Genomic DNA, 23,286 nt, shown 5'->3' on the forward strand with positions numbered 1-23,286 from the left:
TATGCGTAATATGTTTAGTGGGATCATTAGGACAGTGGGGGCCACGTCTCCCAATATCCCAAAATATTCCCTTGCTGTAGTTATTGACTGCTGAGCAAAGCTCTCAATTATCCAGATTGTTGCCTCATATTTTTGACAAATCTTTGAGGATGCCATGTAATTGAGTTTCAGACTTCATCAGAAAAATTCAGGCTCATGGAAAAACCTGTTATTCTATCAACTTTATACGTTTATAAAAGCAATATTTTAAAACTGTCCCTATTTTTGGGCCTTTGTCCCTCCCCCACCACTGTTTATGGCTTTGTCCAGATTTTTTGCTTTAAGAAGTTGAGAGTTATGCTGCTGAGAAAACTGAATAAACTGTACATGGTAAGAAGTCTTTTTTTTCCCTAAAGGAAGATAAGCCATCATCTCTGAAGTGACTAAGATCCAATCTAGAAATGTTACTCTGAGGCGGAATGACACTGCTTCACCATACAGAGGTAAAATACTAGGTTTTGAAACAGATTCCAGACAAAAGGGGAGATGCTCATTAATTCTGAATACAGACTTCAAAAATAAAGCATTTGTGCTGGTATACAAAGAAGTGATTGCTCTGCAGTCTGCAAGATGCAATCACTGGTGCTAGACACATTGTGAAAACTCCTGAAGCTGCAGACAGACCAAAAGGTAAAAAAAAGAGAACTGAGAATGTGAATCAGAAACAGAAAACTTTCAAAACAATGGGAGAAAAGAGGTTGGTTTGGTTTTTGAGGGCGAGGGGAAACTCTGGCACCTGTATCCATTTTGAATTTCTAGTACCCAGGAATTAGTATATAGGTAAGTACTAGGCTATCTGCCCACGGGCATTTATAAGCCCAGCCAATGTGTTGGCTTTCACCACCCTCTTAGATTAGTTCCCTGTGCCTCTGTCCAGCACAGCCACTGCAGTGATCCCCGGAGTAAATTTTCTGTTTCCCATCCACCCATCAGGGTTTCTCTTGAAGAGTGTTAGTGGGGGGCTCTGCCTGATGTATACTGGAATGTGACCTGGTTCTAAAGGACTAGGTAAACAGAAAGATTTCCTGAAAGGTTTAGAGAGTGGCCAGTGTGGGGATGGGGAAAGAAGAGTAATACAGTCAGTCATTTTTCTTAGATTAAGATTGTGTCTGTTTTGCCCCATCTTTCTTCTTAGAATCGTTCATTGTTTCTTGAGTTGCTGTTTCCCCAACTTTCGTTAGGATTGCTTAAGGACTTGGAAGGATAATTCCCATTATATTTAGGAATAGAGGATTGTAAATTTTGTTTGACCCCTTGGATCAGTTTCGCTCTCATACAAAATCTTTTCAATACTTCAGCTGATGAGGTACCAAATACCACTTCCTCATCTAAGGAAGCATTAAGAATTTGAGTCTCGACATCCTCAGGTAGATTCTGGGACCTTAGCCATACACATTAACACATAACTGATCCAGTTACTGCAGCATCGTTTAGGGACTTGAATGCTTAGTGACCCGTGTTATTGAAGAAATAATATTGAGTAAGGAGGATTTAATGTCAGAAGAGGGAAACTCAGCAACTGCCCTATTCCTATCAGTAAATGTTGCCAAAGATATTTATCCATGTGAGCCTGATGGTCAGCTGTACTGAATTGCTAGGGTGGAAGATGTATAGACTTTCTTCCTGTGCCTGTCAAAAGCTCTCCCATACTTGTTTGAGAGTACAGGATTAGTAGCAGTCAGATGTTTACAGCTAGAGTCTTTGGCAAGGGAAATAACAGATAAGTCAGCCATGAGGTTACAGAAAAAGAACTTGTAGGACTGTGGCACTCTGTACAGTCTATTTTTTAGGTGAAAGGCTGAGAGGTTTAAAAGCATGCAGCATTAAAAGTTACGTAGCCAAAGGCATTGTGGTCTCTGCCTGCATTGGCAGGCTTTCCAACACTGGCTAAAACTTTATCCATCTCCATAGTCCCCATTTTAGGCAATGCCAAATTGGCAAACCTACTGACATAGCAAAATCAACTCAACTGAACCTCAGGGTGTTACTTACTACTCAATGCCATTAACCTAAATAAATATCTACACGCCCTCTAAGCCCTCATCACACTCCAGGATATAGAAATCTGTGCAGTTATTGAGACGTGGTTTACAGAGGCAGTGCAGGGTTTCAGTGCCTTCCACACTTTTAGACCAGTAGAAGCACAGATGGAGGCTAAAGGTGGAGATGTTTCAATATACATCAATAACTATGGTGGTCAAACAAGATGATGTGCTAGAGTTCCTCCACATGCAGATCATCACAGACAAAATCCCATACCATATCCTAGCCAGCTATAGGTCATCCTCCATGTCCCATGAAGCTCACAATGCATACCTGGGCCTATTGGAGATGCTTGCCATCCAGCCCAACACCATAATCATGGGAGGCTTTAATTACCCCTCTATAGACTGGGGATTCTACATTACCTCAAATCTACAGCTACTGAGATTCAATGACTTCATAAACACAAACACCCTTGACCAAGTAGTGAATAATCCCACTAGAGACTCCAACATACTGGACCTCATGCTCAGAAATATAGGAGAATGCTGCACCCCCCCCCCCTCCAATGTCTTGTCTTTCCTGAAAACTGTCTCCTTTGAAATCAAATCCAGCAACAGTTAGGAACTACTCCAGAGCAAATTACCTTTTTTTAACTGATGCATCAGCCTATGCCGAATGCCTCTCAGAAAATCTGTATAACCATGTCAAAGGCTGCATAAGTAAAGCCATAACTAGCCCCAGAAACAAAACATCCTGGTGGCATGACAAATTAAACATGATAAACAACAAAAGGAAAGGTAGCAAACATTTTCAACTCTTATTTCATTGAATCCATCTCAAAGATGGTAAACTCTAGTCCCCCCTCAACTAACTCTACTCATTTGCCTGCATTATCTCTTACCCTAAAGACTTCCAGCAATTTCTCCCTACATCCCGTACCTACTAACTATATTAACTCTCTGCTCTCCAAACTTAAACCTTGTTCTGCATCCACTGACAATATCCCTCATTTCCTCCAGGTTGCTGGAAACTCTCTTGCCATCCCTATATCTATATTGACAAAATGTTCTATCAACAAATGTAAGGCTTCTACTATTTGGAAACAATTTTACACTCTACTTATTCACAAAGGAGGTAACGCCTCTGAAAGCTCTAATTTCAGACCTATTGCCATACTTTCTCCTCTTTCCAAAGTGCTTGAAAAATGCATCCATAAACAAGTCTTGTAACACCTACTACATGAAAACCTGCTCACACCCACACAACATGGTTTCCGCCCTAACCACAGCACCACCACTGCCCTCCTATCCTTCATTAACACCATCTCATTGGCAAGTGACCAGAAAAAAACTAGTATCCTGCTTATTCCTGGACCTATCAAAAGCAGTTGATACAGTATCTCACGCCCTCTTCTCCTTAATAAACTGACTGACCCTAACGTCTCTACTTCTTCTGTTGCCTGGTTTACTAGCTACCTTACTGACCGACTTCAATCAATAAAGTGGCAATCAGCCCTCTTCCCTCCACTCCCAATCAAAATGGGCGACCTCCAGTAGTCCATTCTTGGCCCATTGCTCTTCAATATCTTTACAAATCATCTCTATACTTCCTGTCCTCTAGCACCCCTAGTAAAATATGCAGACTACTCTACAGTCATCACAACTGCTGATGCTCCATCTGACCTCAAGTGCTACCCAGACTTCCTTCAACTCAGTAGAAACCAAGCTCTCTAGCAACCAGCTCATTCTTAACCCTAAGAAAACTAAGCTCTTACTTTTTCTTCCCCAAAACCTCATTCATCTCAAACAGACATTCTCCATTCTATCTTTAAACAACACTCGTACTGATGTCGAAACTAGCACAAAACTCCTTGGCATCGCAACAGACGACCAACTTAAATCTGACTTGCATGTAAACAACTGCGCAAGAAAGACGCATCGAAAACTTGGCCTCCTGTACAGGAACAAAAAGCACCTCACTACTGAAGCTAAAGTGACCCTCTCTCAAGCCTATCTCCCACCTAGCCTTTTATATAGCTCTCAAATCCTAACCAATCTTAACTCATCTCTCTTAGCCAAGTTAGATTCAACCTACAATAAGGTGGCTAGATTTGCAGCACACCAAACATATAATTCCCACCACTCTCTCTTCCTAAAACAACTTAACTGACTAGAACTTCCTCATCAGCTCCTTCTCAATCAACTTCAGATTATTAATTTCATCCTATATCGGCCCATCCTTCTATCCCAACCTCTTTTCCCTTATCGCCCTATACACTCCAAATAGGTCTCTCTGTAGCTCAGACCTGGACCTATTGCAAGTCTACATCCCAAAAACAAAAACTGACTGCAACCTCTACTGCTTTAATTCTTCAAACTCCTGGAAAAACTACAACTAGCAATTAGGTCTATTAAACAACCCAACAAGTTCAAAACAACTACCAGAGTACCTGAAAGGACTCTGGCCCTGTAGGTGCACTAACCCCCCATGAACTTACCTGCTAATTCAATAACTTCACTGCCTATTTTTATATTTACTGTACTTACTCTTACTGTTATTGAAGTTGTTTTATCACCTACTGTATACCTTGTTTCAACTTTTGTATCCTTGTTTATTATTGCATCTAATTTAATGCTTTGTATATTCTGATATGTGTTAAGAGCTACTGCTCATATCTTCTTACAATGTACTGCATTTTAAATTGCAACTCTGTGGAGCTTTCCTCCCAGAGTCTCCGCTGAAAAAGGTCTACTAGCTCAGTCAAACTAACCTGGTCAACAAATGTGAAATAAATAAAATAAATAAATAAAAACAATTATGGTAAAATTCAGGAAGGGTAATTCCCATAAAGATAAATACTCTCTCATCCAAGTAAACATACAACTAACAGGGCTAATCTGGTCAAAAGCAAAGCCAAGTCTGAGGTTAAGATAGCCTCCCAGATGAAAGATAACCATAAGGCCTTCTTCAGTTAAGTCAGAAACCTCAAAGGCAGCACATGTGCTGAACTGGTGGGTTAATGGTGACATATTCATTGAGCCTGGTGATACAGCAAACTTGTTAGCAAACAAATTCAGTTCCAACTAGTGCCAAAGTCATGGCTTAAAACTCAATACAAAGAAAAGCATTATGGTACCTTTTAGGATGTCAGCCATCTCAGGTAACTATGTCATCAATAAAACAATCAATAAAAGTCAATTCACTAGTCAGGGATCTGGGAACTCACATGCACAGTAATCTAGACTTCGACTAAAACGTGTCCAAGGTAGTTAGTAAATCCTTCTAGGTTGCTCAGCTTATAAGCAAGGGCATGGCATCTAGGTCTAGAGAGGTCATAATACCACTGTACTCATCCCTCATTAGACTCATCATACAGTATAATGTCCCCTTTGGTATGTACCTGACCAGACGCAAGCAGCAACTGGAACGTCTACAAAGATTCCTTACAAAAAGAATATGAGTAAGCACGATGTCCTGTGGTGATCACGTCAAAGTCCTGTCTCTTTACATGGTATCATTCAGACTTCTGAGAGGTGATCTTTGTCTGACATACAAGGCATCCCTGGACCATGTTTTGGTGAACCTTTAGCACATCTGTAAAGCAAACAACATCAGAACTACTAGATCAAAAGACCTAAGTTTTTCTTGTGACATAAGTGGGATATGCTGGAGAGACAGACATGTTTCTCAGAGTATTCCCATTCTCCGGATCAGGCTCCCCCATTCACTTGAAGCAGAGTTCCTCCCAATCTATCCGAGCACAACTTAAGACCAATGGACGGATACTCAGAAATTCACCCTTGGTCTGACATCTTATGTCTCTGATGGACAAAGGCAGTGAGTCAATCATCCCCTATATAAAGTTTGTGGACCGCATTTAGGTTGCACCGCAAGGCTTACAAGAGCCCAAGTGGTCATTAGCCTAGTATATGCTTATGAACCTATGAACTAATTTCTTCATCACAGATCTACAATTCTTCATAGTCCGATCTTCTTACTAAGCTGATACTCAACTAAATCTGTGCGCCTAGGGATATGCATTTCTGTAACTCTGCGTGTGCCACTATTTTTTTCATCTTACATGTAGAACTTCAAACTCACAGACTATAATCTGTATTCTTAAAAGCCTTTACTGTCCATTGATCTACATGGAGCATTTCTATAAACTGAAACAGATTTCATCTTTTAGCTGCTGCATGCCTAAGCAACTCTAAATGCTTTTGTATTGCATTTGGTTTATGTTAAGTTTAAAACTGCACATAATTTAATGTATTTTGTTTCCAGACAAATTCCCCCGGCCCTTTCTGAAGGGGCTTAGTCCAGAAAGGTTAAATCACTTAAAAATATAAACAAATAAATAAAACATACACCAGATTTAAGAAAAATCTTACAGTTTGCGCTAGTCATTTCTGACTAATTACACAAGTAAAAAATAAAAGTATAGTAATAGAAATAAAAATACATTGGCATTTTATCTCAGATGATTAAGGCTATGAGCTGTTAATAAGTTAATTCCTGTGGTACAGGGTTTGATTACTTCAGCTTTCATTTGCCTAAAACATTATCTTGAACAAATTACTTAACCATTTAGTGCTTTGGAGCAATTTGGAATTTGAGCTAGGTTCCATAACAGTCACCTGGACTGCATGCCTGGTAACTACCTACTGCAGTAAGTTTCATAACACCACCTTCATTTATTTATCTATACATAACATAAATCATATTACATACATACCCTCTAAGCACACCTATATTGACAACTCTCACATGGTTAATGTGTCATAATAATAGTATTACATTTTTAGTACTTACCTCATACATAAAGGACATTCAAACTCTGTTGTATCTATTAATTCCTCTGGAACTACTCTACATCCTGAGGTGTCTGACACTTCAGAAGATTCTGCAAAACAGGAAAACATACAAAACACTGCAACATTCTAAAAAAACACTTGCAAAAATAAAATCAAAACAACACTGCTGCTAATGACAAAATAATCAAAAACATTAAAGAAAAAGAAAAGACGAAGATGGATCAATCAAAATGAATGTTTTCTTTTAGGCTGACAGTCACTTAACAGACATGTACACTAACTAAAGTCTTGACAGTCTAAAAACTTCAGCAACTTCTAATTTTGTAACCTGCTTTCACTGACTGTTCAAATATGTTCATTAACTGCTGCTTAACACTACAGTTCACTGAAGTTTTGTTGGCAAACATCTAGTTAGGTGACCATGAATTATTAAAGAACAGTTTGGATTACCACAGTCCTAAAAACACATACGGTAAGTAGCTCAGTCTTCTTAATACACGCTTAAGCAGGACTTCTACATACCAGGCCTGAACTACTATGAAAAAAAAATGAAATTTTACCATAAGAATAGCATGCCATGGTTCATTAAAACAAAATGACTCAATTCAGCTCTATGGCAAGAAGGCACAGGGTTCGGACTGGAGCCCTAGATATCTGCACTTAAATAAAAAGCCTGAGTGCTAAAGGACTAGCCAGACAGGGATAGGAGCGAGTGGTTATTTCCTGCTTGTCCATTCCGGGGAAAGAGAAGCAGAAAGATTTCAGTGCATGAGCACAACACGCAGGAGAGGCAGGTAAAGGCTTATGTGCAGACCACGAGGGCTAAACTTGGCTTGTCGAAAAAGGTGTGAATGCACAGGAGCTAGGCCAAATCACTACATCAATGCCTAGTCTGTCCACCACAGGGAATATATGAGAGGAAAAAGTCCATGCCAATCTGGATATCCTCTTAATACCACTCAACTCTCCCCTAGCCTGGCAGTGGCTATGGCTAGGTGGGATACATGAATGGACAAGTCAAAACTGTGGGTGAAGAGCCAGATGGCTGGGCATAGGGAACTTCCCAAAAATTAACAGGACAATACAACACCTAATCTTAAGTAAATTCTTGATTGTAGCTTATTTACATATCTAGCAGTAACAGAAATTAAGAGAGCTAAAATATTTGATTACAATTATTTGGGTAAAATAATGAAAAAAATGTCTCTGTCCCTATGCGATAACCAAGGAAATGGCTTCTAACTACACCGGTAGTCAGATAATGGTTCTGGACTTCACTGTATCAGGATACAAAAAACAAAGAATAGTTGTGTAAAATCTTACCAGAACAATAAATGTCCTTCTCTTCTCTGTTGCAGTATTCTTAACATGAGGGAGTTCTCCGCTGCAGGCGACCCACCGTTGGCCAGTATACAAAAGTCTTTCACTACTGTAGGATGCATGGTACGTCGCATGTAGGTTGCTGTAGTACTTCGGCCATAAAAGTGACACACGCACGCATCCACCTCAGAACTGAATGCCCCAGGAGGGAGCCAGCCTAAGAAAGGTAGGGCATGATCATCCAAGGTAAGGAACCAAACCACCAGGGGGAAGGAGGGAGGGGCTGGAACACTGCAACAGAGATGAGAAGGACAATTATCGTTATGGTTAAGATTTTACACACCTCTATGTCCTTCTATTCATCTGTTACAGTATTCTTAACATGAGGGAGAGTAGAAAGGCTCATGAGGACAGGGTGGAGAAAGAGGCAGTTGAGCTCTCCAGAAAGCCATGGAGTATTGCTCGGGCAAATCCTGCCCTGGACCTAGAAATGCCATCCAATCTGTAATGTTTACTAAAGGTATGTACAGACGTCCATGTAGCTGGTTTGAGAATAGAGCCAGTATCAAATCCCTTGAAGAAAGCACCCGATGAAGCTACAGCCCTAGTGGAATGGGCCTTTACAGAAAAAGCAGGGGTCTTACCATGCTTCACATAAAAGTTTTTCGGCTTTTCCCAGTTAGGGGTCGCCACAGCGGAACTCCGGTCCGCTAATGATTGGCAGTGGATTTTTACGGTGCCGAGTTGCCAGCCCAACCTTCAAAGAAGGCACACCCATTCACGCATGCACCTACCTGCATGTCTTTAACATCACTCAACCATGGGGAGGACATGCAGACTCCACATAGAAGGCACTCCAGCCGAGAATCGAACAGGAAAACCTCTTGCTGTGATGCAACAACACTAACCGCTGCACCACCATGGCCTAATAGAATGAAATAGCCATAGAAATCCAAGAAGAAATCTGCTTGGAAACAGGCAATCCCAGAGCCCTGGAATGACAGGAAACAAAAAGCTCGTCTGATTTTCTAATAGATTTGGTCTTGTCTAAGTAAAATCTAAGTTGCCTATGCATGTCCAGAGTGTGCAACACCTTCTCACTACAATTTTGTGGAGAAGGAAAGAAAGTAGGTAAATTAAAAAGAGTGACAATTTGTTAATTACCTTGGGCATAAAAGAATGGTTGGTACACAAGCACACCCTGTCTTTATGGAAGGGGCCATAAGGGCATGGAGCTCAGACACACGTCTGACTGAAATGAAAGCTAGGAGAAGTGCAGTTTTCCAGGAGCAATGTTGCAAAGATGCTGATGTAGCTGGCTTGAAAGGGGGAAAAGTCTGCTTTTCTAGAACAAAATTAAGATCCCAGGGAGGAGGGACAGATTTCCTGGGCGGTCTAATATAAAGGACGTCTTTAAGAAATTGTTTAGCCTCAAATCTGTTGAGCAATTAGCTGGAGGGGAGGGTTGAGGCAGATGGGCAGAAATATCTGACATATGGGCCTTCACTGAAGTCTAGGCCAAGCCAGCACTGAGCAATTCACACAAATAGGATAGAACCAGGGGGACTTCCACTGATAGCAGATCCTGTTTTTGTGAGAGACACCAAACTGAAAACCTCTTCCACCTGAACAGATGAGATTTTCTGGTATTGGGTTTCCTGGCCTCCTGCAAAATCCTTAGCACGCCCTCCAAAAACAGGTATCTAAAAGGAATTAAAACCCTATCACTCACAGAGTCAACTGGAGGGTGGACAACTGGGGATGGATGAGAGTTCCTTTGTCTTGTGTGAGAAGGTCCACCCTGTGAGGTAACTTGCGGTGATTGCCCTTGGTTAAATGCAGGAGAAGGGGGAACCAATGGTGTCTTGGCCAAAAGGGAGTCACTAGCAAGATGTTTGGTTTGTCCTGCAGAATTTTGAGCAAGACTTTTGGAATGATTGGGGGGGGGGATGCATACAGAAACATCTCCTTCCAAGAGAACGAAAGGGCGTCTACCTTTCAGACCAGAGAATGAGGGACTCTGGCACAGAACTGTGGGAGTTGTCTGTTCAAGGGAGGCAAAGAGACAGAAAAGCCGTGTAAAATCTTACCATAACCATACATGTCCTTTTCTTCCATGTTGCAGTATTCACAACCTTTGGGATACCCTCCACCTAGAGACCTGAATGTCCGGCCAGTATACAAAAGCTTTAGTCACTGCAACATATGTGGGACATCTAACGTTGGCCGTAGGGTACATGGGTCATAAAAGTGATGTTTGCATGTACCTTCCTCAGAACTGAATGCCCTAATCGGACCCCAGTCCTAGGATAGCTGCACAAGTCCTGAATCATGCAGCAAAACTTTTCTCTTTTCCAGGGGGCAGGAGGGTGGAATAGAATACTGTAACATGGAAGAGAAGGACATCTATGGTTATGGTAAGATTACAAAACTATTCTATGTCCTTCTATTCTCATGTTGCAGTATTCATAACCCTTGGGTGAGTGCCATAGTTCAAAGGGATGAAGAAGAGGGTGGTTTGGAACTATTTTCCTAAAATCCATGCAGGACTGCCCTAGCAAAACCTTCTCTGGATCTGGAGATGTGGCCCAGTTTGTAGTGTTTGCTGAAGGTATGGACAGATGTCCAGGTAGCTGCTTCTAAACTAAAAGCAATATCCATCCCCTTGAAAAATGCTCCAAAGGAGGCCATGGGCCTAGTGGAATGGGCTTTTCTGTTAAAGTCCAGGTGCTTGCCATGGTAGGTATAACAAAAGAAGATGGCTTTGGAAATCCAGATAGAAACAGCCTGCTTTGTTACAGCTTTTCCCAGAGCCCTGGGATGAAATGAGACAAACAGTTGCTCTGATCTCCTAAAGGATTTGGTTTTGTCTAAATAGAATCTTAATTGTCTTGAACATCAAGGGAATGCAAGACTCTCTCACTGTCATTTTGTGATTGTGGGAAAAAGTTGGGGAGGTGGATACACTGGTTCAGAGACAACTCACCGACCACCTTCGGCATAAAGGACGTGTTAGTCCGTAGGGTTACCCTACCCTTGTGGAAGACTAAAAAGGGTGGGATGACCATCAGGGCCTGGAGTTCTGACACTCTTCTAGCTGATGTCAGGGCCCCCAAAAGCACAGTGCTTTAGGAAGGCTGTAGCTGCTGGCTCAAATGGGGCAATGGTGAGCTTCTCTAAGACATAGTTCAGGTCCAAGGGTGGAGGAAAGTACAGTTTTGTACCTACCATAAATGTAGATGTTCGAATGCTAATACAGCTGCAGTCATAACAGATGGGGGTCTTCCTGCCGTCAGGTGGGTCCTTGGTCGGCCGAATTCCAAAGTCTAGGTCCAGCGTCGGTTGTCGTCGCTTCCTCCCTGACGTCAGTGCGCCAGGGGTATAAAAAGACCCAGCCGACGCCATTTTCTTCAGTTTTTCTTGCCCCAGATGTCAGGTGCCCCCAGAAGGAAGGCAATACATAAATTTGTGTAATAAGGCAATGCGATATAATCAAAATATAGTAGTTGCAAGCAAATGCACCATAAAAGAATACTCCAATCAGGTTGTATGAGGAGGTGTTAGCCAATAGGCCTGTCCCAAGAGGGGAAGGAGGGAGGGAAACCTGGACTGCAGCTGTATTAGCACTCTAACATCTACATTTATGGTAGGTACAAAAAGTACAGTTTTGTACCTACCATAAATGTAGATGTTCGAGTGCTAATACAGCTGCAGTCATAGCAGATGGGTTCTCCTGCCGTCAGGCGGGTCCTCGGTCCAAAGTCTAGGTCGGCGTCGGTTGCTGACGCTTTCTTTCCTGACGTCAGTGCGACAGGGGTATATAAGACACAGCCGACGCCATTTTCTTCAGTCTTTCTTGCCCCAGATGTCAGGTGCCCCCAGAAGGAAGGCAAAATATATATATATATATATATATATATATATATATATATATATACGTATACATATAAATTATATATAATCATGCAATGCAATATAATCAGAAATCAGTAGTTGCAAGCAAATACACCATAGAGGATAACCCAATCAGGTTGTAAGATGAGGAGTTAGCCACTAGGTCTGTACCCAGAGGGGAAGGAGGGAGGGAAACCTGGACTGCAGCTGTATTAGCACTCGAACATCTACATTTATGGTAGGTACAAAACTGTACTATGTTCATCGTGCATACAGCTGCAGTCATAACAGATGGGTAGAATCCCAAAGCTACGCACAGGGTGGTAGGCACTAGGTGGAACTGGGAGGAGCCAGAATGCCCTGCAACACAGCAGTGGCAAAGCCTGCTCTAGTTCTGGAGTATAAAGGTAGGTGGTAGTGTTTAGTGAAGGTATGCACAGAACTCCAAGTGGCTGCCTCCAAAATATCTTTGGTAGGGACTCCTCTGAGGAAGGCTGCAGAGGTAGCTGTGGCCCTTGTGGAGTGGGATCTGATGCCAGTAGGTACAGATTTGCCATGAAAGGAGTAACAAAACCGTATGCAGTGGCCTATCCATTTTGAAATTGTCTGTTTGGAAATTGGCTTCCCTTGAGCTCCTACAGCATAGGACACAAAGAGTTGTTCTGATTTCCTGAAAGGCTTTGTTCTGTCCAAATAGTAACGTAGCTGTCTATGGATGTCTAAGGAATGTAGCAGCCTTTCCCCTTTGTTTTGAGGATTGGGGTAAAAGGTAGGTAAGTGTATGGCCTGATTTAAAGCTACCCTGGATACTACCTTAGGCATAAATGACAGGTTGGTTTGTAGGGAAACCCTGTCCTGATGGAAGATGAGAAAGGGCTGCACAGCCATGAGGGCTTGTAGTTCCGAGACCCTACGAGCTGAGGTAATAGCCAGAAGGAAAGCTGTTTTCCAGGACAAATATTGCAAATCTGTTGAGGCAGCTGGTTCAAAGGGAGGCAATGTTAATTTTTCTAGAATGTAATTAAGATCCCAGGCTGGTATTGGATGTTTCCTTGGGGGTCTTATATTCTTACCCCCTCTGAGGAACTGCCTTAAGAGTGGGTGAGAGAATAAGGGTGGATCAGTGTTGTATTCTGCAGAAATGGCTGAGGCATGGATTTTGATGGAGGAAAATGAAAGTCCACTGTTCAACAGCTCAGCTAGATACTGTAATATCTGAGGCAAAATCAGTTTTCTAAGATCCTGGTCCTTTTTCTCATTCCAAGCGCAAAACCGTTTCCATTTTGCGGAGTAAGCTTTTCCAGTAGACGGCCTTCTGGCCTCCAAAATGACATCCTGCACCTCCTTGGAGAGTAGGGTCTGTTGTGATGTTAAAGAATCTTCCATGCGGCCAGATTGAGTGTTTTCAGCTGACTGTGAAGAGCTTTGAAGCTGTGCTGAGTCAGAAGAAGAGGCATTAGAGGTAGGGTCCATGGAGGGGAATGCGTCAGGCTCCTCAGGAATGGGTACCAGTGCTGTCTTGGCCAGTCTGGAGCAATGAGAATCATCTTTGGTCTGTCTGCTCTGGTTTTTAATAGAACTTTGGGCAGCAGAGGAAGAGGTGGAAAGACAAACTGTCATTGTTGTCCAACTGAAAGAGAGAGCGTCCACTCTCCAGGCCTGTGGATGAAAAATCCTTGAGCAGAATTTTGTCAATTGGTGATTTTTGTGGGAGGCAAAGAGATCTATGTCTGGCCTTCCCCATGCTTGAATTATCTCTGTAAAAACTTGAGGATGCAACTTCCATTCGTGTGGATCTGTCATATTTCTGCTTATGGTTGTCTGCCAGCGTGTTTTCCTGTGACATGGCCAGCCTGCATAGGGGGTATGAATGGGTTCCTCCCTGTTTGTTTATGTACCACATTACTGTGGTGTTGTCTGTCCTTATCAATAGTTGACCTGGATGCAGAAGGTCTTTGAAAGCTATAATATCATTTATTACTGCTAGCATTTCCTTTTGATTGATGTAAAGGTGCTTTTCTTTTTGGGACCATTTGCCCTGAATGCACCGATCTGTCATGTGCACCCCCCAGGCATAGTCCTAGGCGTCTGTTGTGATGACTTGATTTGCTTGAGGCTTGCAGAATGGGAGACCTGTGTTTGTTTGGCATGCTTGAGCCCACCACAGAAATTCCTTTTGAAGACATGGAATTAGTGGTATTATTGTTTCCAAACTGTGGCTGTGTTGAGACCATAGGTTTTTCAGGTACCACTGAAGTTTCCTCATATGCAGCTTTGCACATGGGATTAGTAGGATGCAAGATGCCATGAATCCCAGAGCCTGCAGGATTTTCCTTGCAGTCAGCCTGGTGAAATTTGCTAGTGTTTTGAAGTATTGAGTTAGTTGCCCCTGCTTCTCTGACTTGAGGTAGGCCATCTGGGTGTTTATGTCCAAGTTGGTACCCAGGAAAATTATTTTCTGAGAGGGTATTAGCCTTGATTTCTTTTTGTTGACTGTGTATCCCAGAGAATTCAACATTATTACAAAAGCCAGATGTTTCAGAAGTATGTGCTTGCTGTCCGCTTGGATCAGGCAGTCGTCCAAATATGGGTATATTTGTATTCCTTGAAGTCTGCAGTAGGCAATTACTGATGCCAGGCATTTCGTAAATACTCTGGGCGCAGTAGATAAGCCAAAGGGCAATGCAGAGAATTGATAATGGGTTGAACCTGCAAGAAATCTGAGGTATCTTCTGCAATTTTGTCTGATTGGGACATGCAGGTATGCCTCCTTGAGGTCCAATGTTACCAGCCAAGACTCCTTGCCCAGCATGGGAAGAAACTGCTGTAATGTGAGCATCTTGAATTTTGATACGAGCAAAAATATGTTTAGGATGGATAGGTCCAAAATAGGTCTCCAATCTCTTCCCTTCCTTGGTACCAGGAATAGTCTGGAATAAAAACCTTGACCTTGTTCTTGAGTAGGTACCTCTTGAATAGCTTTCATGTCCATGAGATCAGAAATTTGTTTTTGTGCCTCTGCCCTTTGATTGTGTGGCAGGTTTGGCATGCCTCTCATTTTTGGAAGGGTGTGAAAATGGAATCTGTAGCCTCGGTTTATAATGTCCAGGATCCATTTGTCTTTTGTGACAATATGCCAATTTTTTGAAAATAATCCCAGTTTTCCAACTAAGGGTGCTGCCATTTGAGCCTTGTTTGGCATGCAAAGGGGAAAGTCATTGGGCTTGCTTTCTGAATGGCTGCAAACTATCCTCACCACCTCTTTGTGTAGGAGCTTGCCATTGTCTGCCTCTAAACGATCCTTGAGATTGCCCTCTGCCCCTTGGGCGCCTGTATCTACCTCTTTGCGGTCTGTCCGTGGCTGGAAAGGACCAATTTTGGAAGGCCAATTTCTACTGAATCGTGGAGGTTGTACCTGTAGAAAATCTTTCACTGTTTGCATTGATTTAGCCTTTTCCTCTATTTTCTTTAATACCTCCTCAGCTTTAACACCAAATAATACATCCTTTTGTAGGGGGGCATCTAGTAATTTAGCTTTGACATGATCAGGCAAGGTTTGTTCCTTGAGCCAGGCATGTCTACATATGACTGATCCTGTAAACAGCAGCTCTACATGAGGCCTCTAGAGCATCAAAACCAAATTGCAAGGTATGTTTACCCACTTGTTCTGCACTATGCATCAAATCCTGCAACTCCTTCAAGTCTGGTTGTTCAGGTTGTGACATTTTACTTCTCAACTGTGATAACGGAAACTGTTGGTACTTTAGCATATGGAAATGGCAGTTTAATGCCCTCATGGTTAAGGTGGCCGAGGTGTATACCTTTTTACCCCACCTTTCTAAGGATCTGGAATCTCTCTCGGAAGGTAATGGGTTTTTAGCAGTGGAGGCCTTAATTCCCTTGGGGCCCTGTGAGATAGTTTCTGGGTCAGCCGCATGGCTTTTGTGTAAAAATTGGTGTGAGTCAGGAACCCGGTAGTACCTGTCAGGCTTGACTGGGGCTGGAGGTAAAGAATCCAGGTTAAGGCAGGTCTCCGAGTACACATCATCTAGTATGTCTAAGACAGGAGGTATAGCCAGAGGCCTGTGCTGGGGTAGCAAGAGAAACTCCCTAAGCCTTTTCTTGGAATATGAGTACTCTTGGCCTTCCCAGTGGAAGTGTTCCCTTAAGGTATGCAAGGTTTCCCCAAATGAGTAATCCTCTGGGGGGGAGACAGAGGGAATGGACTCCTCAGCATCAGAATCTTCAAAAGGTGAGTAAGAATGTTCCTGTTCATCAGAGTGCTCTGAAATAATGGAGGCCTGGTCAGAGGAGGGGGATTCTTCCTCCACTCTGGGCCTTTTGTCCAGGGGGGGGGTTTGAGAACCCCTGATAAGAGTAATCAAATCCTCAGCCATTTTAAGCATCTGTTTCTTAGGCATGGGGCCTGGAGAAGGGCCCTGTGGAGCTTGTCTCTTAGAAAGCATGGCTGCTTTAGACTTAGTGAAAGCCTTGATAGAAAAAGAAGATGAAGGTCTGAAGACACCTTGAGAGGAGGCAGACATGTCTACATTTTGAGATTCACCACCAAGAGTGGCTTCGGTATCTGTAGTCGGGGTGTGGGCCGAGGAGCCAGCGACCTCGGGCACAGAAGACACCGCCAATGAAGTGTCGTCGGTAGGCAGGGGCTGCGTAGGTGCCTCGCTGAGAACCGGCACCTGTAGTCGGCTTTGGCATGGTGTCGGTAGAGGCCGCGGACTTCGTGTGTCGGTCCTTATCTTTGCGTTTTTTAGACAAAACTGGAGTCGGAGTATCCGACGACATAATATAGCTAAATTTTTTGCCAAAATAGTGCTGGGCAAACTCCGCCCGACGCTTAATGGTGCGTTTGTTGAATGTAGCACAAAAACGACAGACCGAGACGTCGTGGTCTGGGCCTAAGCAAGGAATGCAAAGGGAATGAAAATCCTTATGCGGTATTTGCTTCCCACAAGAAATACAATTATTAACTTTGTCTGACATCGGTCTGAGGCAAGAAAAGTTTCCCCAACGGGGTACTTAGCTTTCAAGAAGACTTCGGTTGCAAAATTTTCATAATTTCAGGAGCTGGCCGACCGGCACTTGCGAACTGCTTCTGCTTCGGGCACCGCGCAGCAAGAAAGACTGAAGAAAATGGCGTCGGCTGGTTCTTTTATACCCCTGGCGCACTGACGTCAGGGAGGAAGCGACGACAACCGACGCCGGACCTAGACTTTGGAATTCGGCCGACCGAGGACCCGCCTGACGGCAGGAGAACCCCCATCTGTTATGACTGCAGCTGTATGCACGATGAACATCTGGCCTCCTGGGGGGGGGGCTGAGATGAAGAACTCCTTTCAGGAATAACGTCACTTGAAGTCTAGAAGCAAGAGGAGAGTCAAGAGGCAGACAAGCAGAAATAGCAGCAAGGTGAGCCTTAACAGAGGAATATGCCAACCCCGCCTGCAACAATTCACACATGTATGCAGCAAAAAAACAAACAAGGACCAAGACAGCTAAAACCATAAATTTAACTGTAAAGCATAAAAGATGAGCACTTTTGGACAATTCCTTCAACAGATCAAAGAATAAAGTGTGTTTAACTGTCTTAAGTAACACTTGACCAATCACAGACTCATAGCTGCACCACACCTCTTTCCTCTTTTTCAGAGTGCTTGCTTATAAGCAAGTTAACCATTTCAGTGCCTGAGCTTGCGTTCTCTCAAAATGGGTTTTAGGGTAAGATATCCATTTAACCCTGGGGGTTTATCAGCTTGTAAATCTGCTATCCAAATAGGCTTCTGCCACTTCTGTTCGATTGCATACAACACCCCCTTTTTTATCTGGTTCACATAACTGTAGTACCATGAAAGTAAAGTTCAGGTTTATTTAACTTGTGCTAATATAAAGCACTGATATTTTTACTAAGTCTAATGTCACTTAGGTGGTGCAGTATGCGGTCTTTTAATCTTCTGTTTGTTTTGCCCACATAAAATGAAGTACAGGATCCACATTTGGCAAGATGTATCACATTGCAACAGCAACAAGCAGCATAGAATTTAGGTTGGTATCTTACCCCTGTAATCGGGTGTATGAAAATGCTGTTTTTGGATATTTCTTTACAAGTCTTGCATCACCAGCAACAATAAGCCTGACCCTTTCACTTGCAGGCAACTTTATATTGACGCTGGTAGTTTTGTGCAAAAGTTGCTTAAGATTTTTGTTCCTTTTATACAAAAACTTGGGAAAGTTGCCTACTATCAACCTAAGTTCATCATTGTTGGCTAAAATTCTCTCACAATTTTGCAGATGCCTTTTATATCACTGCTGTATTTCATTGGCACTCTAACATTCAACTCCTTGTTTTCATTGCTCACTTTTTCCAGTGCCATGCCTTTATGACTAAACCATGTTTTGCCTTGTGTTCTCCTCATCTTTTTGACATCACAAACAATGTCACTTACTGTTTACTATAGCCACGTTGTTTAAAGTTGTCAGCTAACAATTCTAACTCACTGTGAATCATCAGTGATTAGTCTAGATGTTCTCAGTGCTTGTCCTTTTACTATATTAGAGAACGTATGTCGCTGATGCATGTCGTAACTAAGCAATGTATTCTCCCAACATGTTTTCCTGTATAGTGTGGTCCCCATCTCACCATTCTCATCTAAAAAATCCTGAACATCCAGAAATTCAATTGTTTTATCTGAGTAATTCAGGGTAAAGCATAGAAAACTCATGGTGCTTTCCAAATAAGAGACAAACTGTCCAAGCTCCATTACATTGCCTTTGAAGAGAAAAAAAAGAAATCATCCACAAACCTATGGTAGAAGATGATCTTGTCTCTCCATAAATTCTTGGTAGTAAAAATATGTTCTTCTTCCTAAAGCCCAAGTACTATATTTGCATAAGAATTGGTGCAGGGTGTTCCCATGGGAACACCCCACTGCTGACAGGAAATCTTCTCTGGAAACATAAAGATGTTATTTTCCAGAACCAACTGTAGTAGCAGAAAGATTCTATGCATCATACTGTTGTAATGGATATTGTGTTTACTCAAGAAATGTTTAACCGCTTGTATACCATGTGCATTAGGAATACCAGCGAACAAGTTGTTGACGTCAAGGGTTACAAATAAAAATAGCTGTAGCCCTGTTTGCAGCTATAGACAAACAGCACATTCAAAAACTGAGGTGCATCTTTAAGCACAGCTGGTGATTTGCATATAGCTGGTTTCAATTGCTTCTCTAGCCATACTGACATTGGCTCGGTAGACCACCCACTACCTGCCACTACTGGTCTCAATGTGGGATTGTGTTGATCCTTGTGTATCTTCGGTAGTCCATTAATGACAGGAATCACTGGATGTTCAACTATAAAATACTGATGCAACTCACTGGTAATGATTTGCAAAGCACAGAGGTCTTCCAAACTATTCTTTATATGTCTTTTTATATCCTTTGTCATGGCTTCTTCTATCACTTCATAGGTAGAGACTGAGTAAAGCATCTCTTCCATTCTTAATGTGTACCACTCATAACTGAGAACAACAACTGCGCCTCCCTTGTCTGCTGGGCTAACAATCAGTTCCTTATTGCCTATTAATTCATGAAGAGCTTGTCTTTCTTTCTTTGTAGTTATAAACACTCTGAATGTCGTGAGTTTATATAGTCAGAAAGGTCTTTCACATACATTCAAGAATACATCCATTACAGGATGCACTGGAGGTACAAATGAACTGGGTTTTCTCAAAATATTGGATATGCCATGCCCATCTTCCTTGTACAGAAGTTTAAGTACTGTTCATAGGTGTGTACTAGGCAAATGGCCCTGGGGCCTTTACAAGCCTACCCCACAGAAGTGCCCTGGCATTGTGCTGCCCGTCGTTAGTTTCCAGTGCTTCTATCAAGTAGAGCCACTGGAGTGATTCCCTGGGGTGAACTTTCTATTTCCCATTCACTCATCAATATTTCTCTTGAAGAGGGCTAGTGAGATGCTCTGCTTGACATGCATGGGAAGTCTATTCCAAAGCATGGGTAGTCTCTGGGTTATGAACCTGTCCCTCCCAGCATGTTCTGTTGATTGTGGTAATGAAGCAGAGATCTCTGGAGAGTGTGGTGCAGAGGGATTAGGATTTCTTTAGATGTAGCATTTCTAACAGAGCTGGATCAGACATGGCTTTGTAAGTCAAGCAGAGATAGTCTCTTAGTTGATAACATAAGACAGAGGACAGCTTGAGTTTTTTTGAGTCTGTCCGTGCAGGACATGTGTTTAATGCCTAGGATCCTCTTCGTGAGGTACTTTTGTGGCCTCTCCAGCTGTTGCAGGTGTCTAGTGAGGTACATGCCAAATGGGGCATTATACTCTATGACTGGTCTACTGAGGGAAGAGTAGAGTGAAATGGCCTCTTTCTTCCTGGATGCAAAACCCTTGGTAATGAGATGTGCCACACAGAATGATTTTCTGACCACAGTGGCAATGTGGTGGTCGGAGACGTTGCTGTCAACTTGTGTCCCCAGATCTCTTATAATGCCTTCAGTGTTCAGTGGGCTTCCATCGATGTGGTAATTAGTGGGAGCTGAGTTTTCCCAAAGGGTACGATGACGCATTTTTTGGCATTAAGCTTAAGGCCATGGTTTTGAAACCAGTCATTGGTCTCTGTGAGGCCTTTCTATATGATGTCTGCATCACTTGGGGCGTTAATAATGTCTCCTAGCTTGCAGTCATCTGTGAATTTGGTCAGCCAGAGTCCCTCCATGTTGGCCTGGACTTCTGAAAAGTGGATGCCAAACAGGAGAGGACCCAGGACCTATCCCTGTGGGACTCCACTCGCGACTGTTCGGCAGTCTGACTTGAAGTCTGCTACTTTCACACTGTGTGTTCAATCAGTGAGCCAATTTGCAACCCATCTAACAATATAGGGGTTGATTCTTAGCTTGGTGAGTTTACCAGTAATTCCCGAGTGAGGAATGGTATCAAAGATCTTGGCCAGATCGAGGTAGGCTGTATGAACTGCCTTACCCTCATCCATCGCTCTGGTGACTGACTCAAAGAACTCAACCAGGTCGAGCAGGCATGATTCTACCTTTCAGAAAACCAAACTGCATGGGATCTAGAGTTTGGAGATTCCCTATATCCTTGTTAATTAGGTCCATGATGATGCACTACATAGCCTTACATATCAGATTCGTCAGGCTAATGGGGAGATAATTTCCAGGGTCTGTAGTCACTCCTCCTTTATGGAGAGGGATGACTGTAGCAGTGCGCCATTCGGTAGGGAAAAGGCCTGAGGTGAGGCCGTGAATGAACAGAGCACACAGATGTGGTGCCAGTTCACTTTGTAATTTATGTAGAACACATCCAGGGATATTGTCGGGTCCCATGGAAGCTGTATTCTTGGCCTTAGACAATGCAGCTTTAACCTGTGCTGCAGTAATGCAGGGTGCCTGGCATTCGTCCAGTACTGAGATTGGTCCTTTGGGGGGGTAAAGTTGGCACTGAATTTGTCAGCCAGTATGCTGGCAATATCTGTTGGCTCAGTATAGGAGGTACCATTGTAAAGTAACTCTGAGCAAATCTGGGTATTGCAATGGAGATTCTTGATATAACTAAAGGCGGCTTTGTGGTTGTTTTTAGTGTCTGCTGCAATTCTGCCTTCATAGCTGGCTTTGGAGGTTTTGATGAGGGATCTCAACTTTTTGTTAAGGCTAATAAGGGAATTTTTCCAGTCTTAGGACTTCACCTTTTTCTGCAACCGTTTCTTCCTTCTGTAGTAGAGTTTATTAATGGCAAGAGGCCACCAGACTGGCTTCCCTTTTTTGGAGAAGAGCTTCTTGGGTCTGTTGGGTATGGCTAGTTCCATGCATTTATGTACGTGTTCGTACAGTGCATTGGTGTATGATTCGGCAGTCATACATCTATTTTCCATTGGCATGGGTGCCGTGAAGTTGGCCACCTCTGTTTTTAGGAGTCCAAAGTCAGCTTTGGAGAAGTTTTTCATGGTGGATACCTTTGCGGGGGGTGTGGGTGAGATGTAGATTTCCATGGTGATTAGTCTGTGGTTTAATCTAACCATGGAGGAAATGACTACTGGTGTAGAGCAATGGTTGCCCATGTTAGTAATAACCAGGTCAAGGATGTTACTTCCTCTAGTGGGGGTAAGAATGAGCTAGTCCAGGGCATTGGAAATGATGAATTCCAGGAAGGATACCTTTGCGGGGGGTGTGGGTGAGATGTAGATTTCCATGGTGATTAGTTTGTAGTTTAATCTAACCATGGAGGAAATGACTACTGGTGTAGAGCAATGGTTGCCCATGTTAGTAATAACCAGGTCAAGGATGTTACTTCCTCTAGTGGGGGTAAGAATGAGCTAGTCCAGGGCATTGGAATTGATGAATTCCAGGAAGTGTTGGACCAGTGCATTGGTGCTTGAATAGTTTTCCCAGTTGATGGAGGGGTAGTTGAAGTTTAGGGTTGGACCCTGATAGATTCCAGGGTGCTTAGGAATGTGGAGTGAGTCTAAGGACATAGTTAGGGACCTATAGCAGGCTATGACCTGGATTGTAATCTTACCCAATGTTAGCTGCACCTGAAGAATCTCAGATGCATTATGCTGGGCTATTAGTCTGGAGGTGTGCATATCCGTTATGAATATGGAGACAGTGCCGCCTTTGGAGCTTCAGTCCATGTTTCGGGGCCGATAGGTGTGGAATGAGTTATAGCCTGGTAGCGCAGGGGTGGTTTCTGCCACTTTAAACCAGGTCTCCATTACAGCACAAATGTCGGTGTTCTCGACTGAGGAGTGCTTTGAGTGAGCGCATCTTGAGATTTAGACTTCTAGCACTAAGCAGCATGACCCTCAGATTGCATTTATTTATAGCTGCTATGGTGGTAATTTGGTCTTTGGAACACCACCTAAAAAAAGCACTATATGGGTGGCAAGAGCCTTAGCCAATACCCAGAAACCCAGGGGTGAGAGATGCAGGCCATCTCTGGCAAAGCATCGAGGTCTGTCAATCATGTCATCCCAAGCAGACACTGGATCCCCTTAAAATGACACCAGAAACTTAGCCAATTGCTGAAGTCAATCATTTTTTGTTTGTACTGCGGTATCATTCTGGGTGACGGTAGAATACTGCTCAAGGCTAGTGTCATACCTTCCTGGGCCACATAATCCGAGAGCTCCACCATGTCTCTTTTCATGTAGTCCAGGGAAGTGCGTCTCAGGTCATTCACA

At 43.0% G+C, this 23,286-nt stretch overlaps 1 protein-coding gene across 3 annotated transcripts in view; it reads right to left on the reverse strand.

The window, feature by feature from the left end:
- The window catches only part of LONRF1 (LON peptidase N-terminal domain and ring finger 1), a 1,181,374-nt gene that overhangs the window by 768,321 nt on the left and 389,767 nt on the right, over positions 1–23,286 (reverse strand). For all 3 annotated transcript variants that reach the window (XM_044062498.1, XM_044062495.1, XM_044062496.1), the window contains exon 6: positions 6,838–6,928. In XM_044062498.1, the coding sequence (XP_043918433.1) occupies positions 6,838–6,928 (91 nt within the window). The remainder of the gene's footprint in view (positions 1–6,837; positions 6,929–23,286) is intronic.

The sequence above is a fragment of the Protopterus annectens genome, chromosome 2.part1 (assembly GCF_019279795.1).
Source record: "Protopterus annectens isolate FY-2018-M chromosome 2.part1, PAN1.0, whole genome shotgun sequence".
Lineage (NCBI taxonomy): Eukaryota > Metazoa > Chordata > Ceratodontiformes > Protopteridae > Protopterus > Protopterus annectens.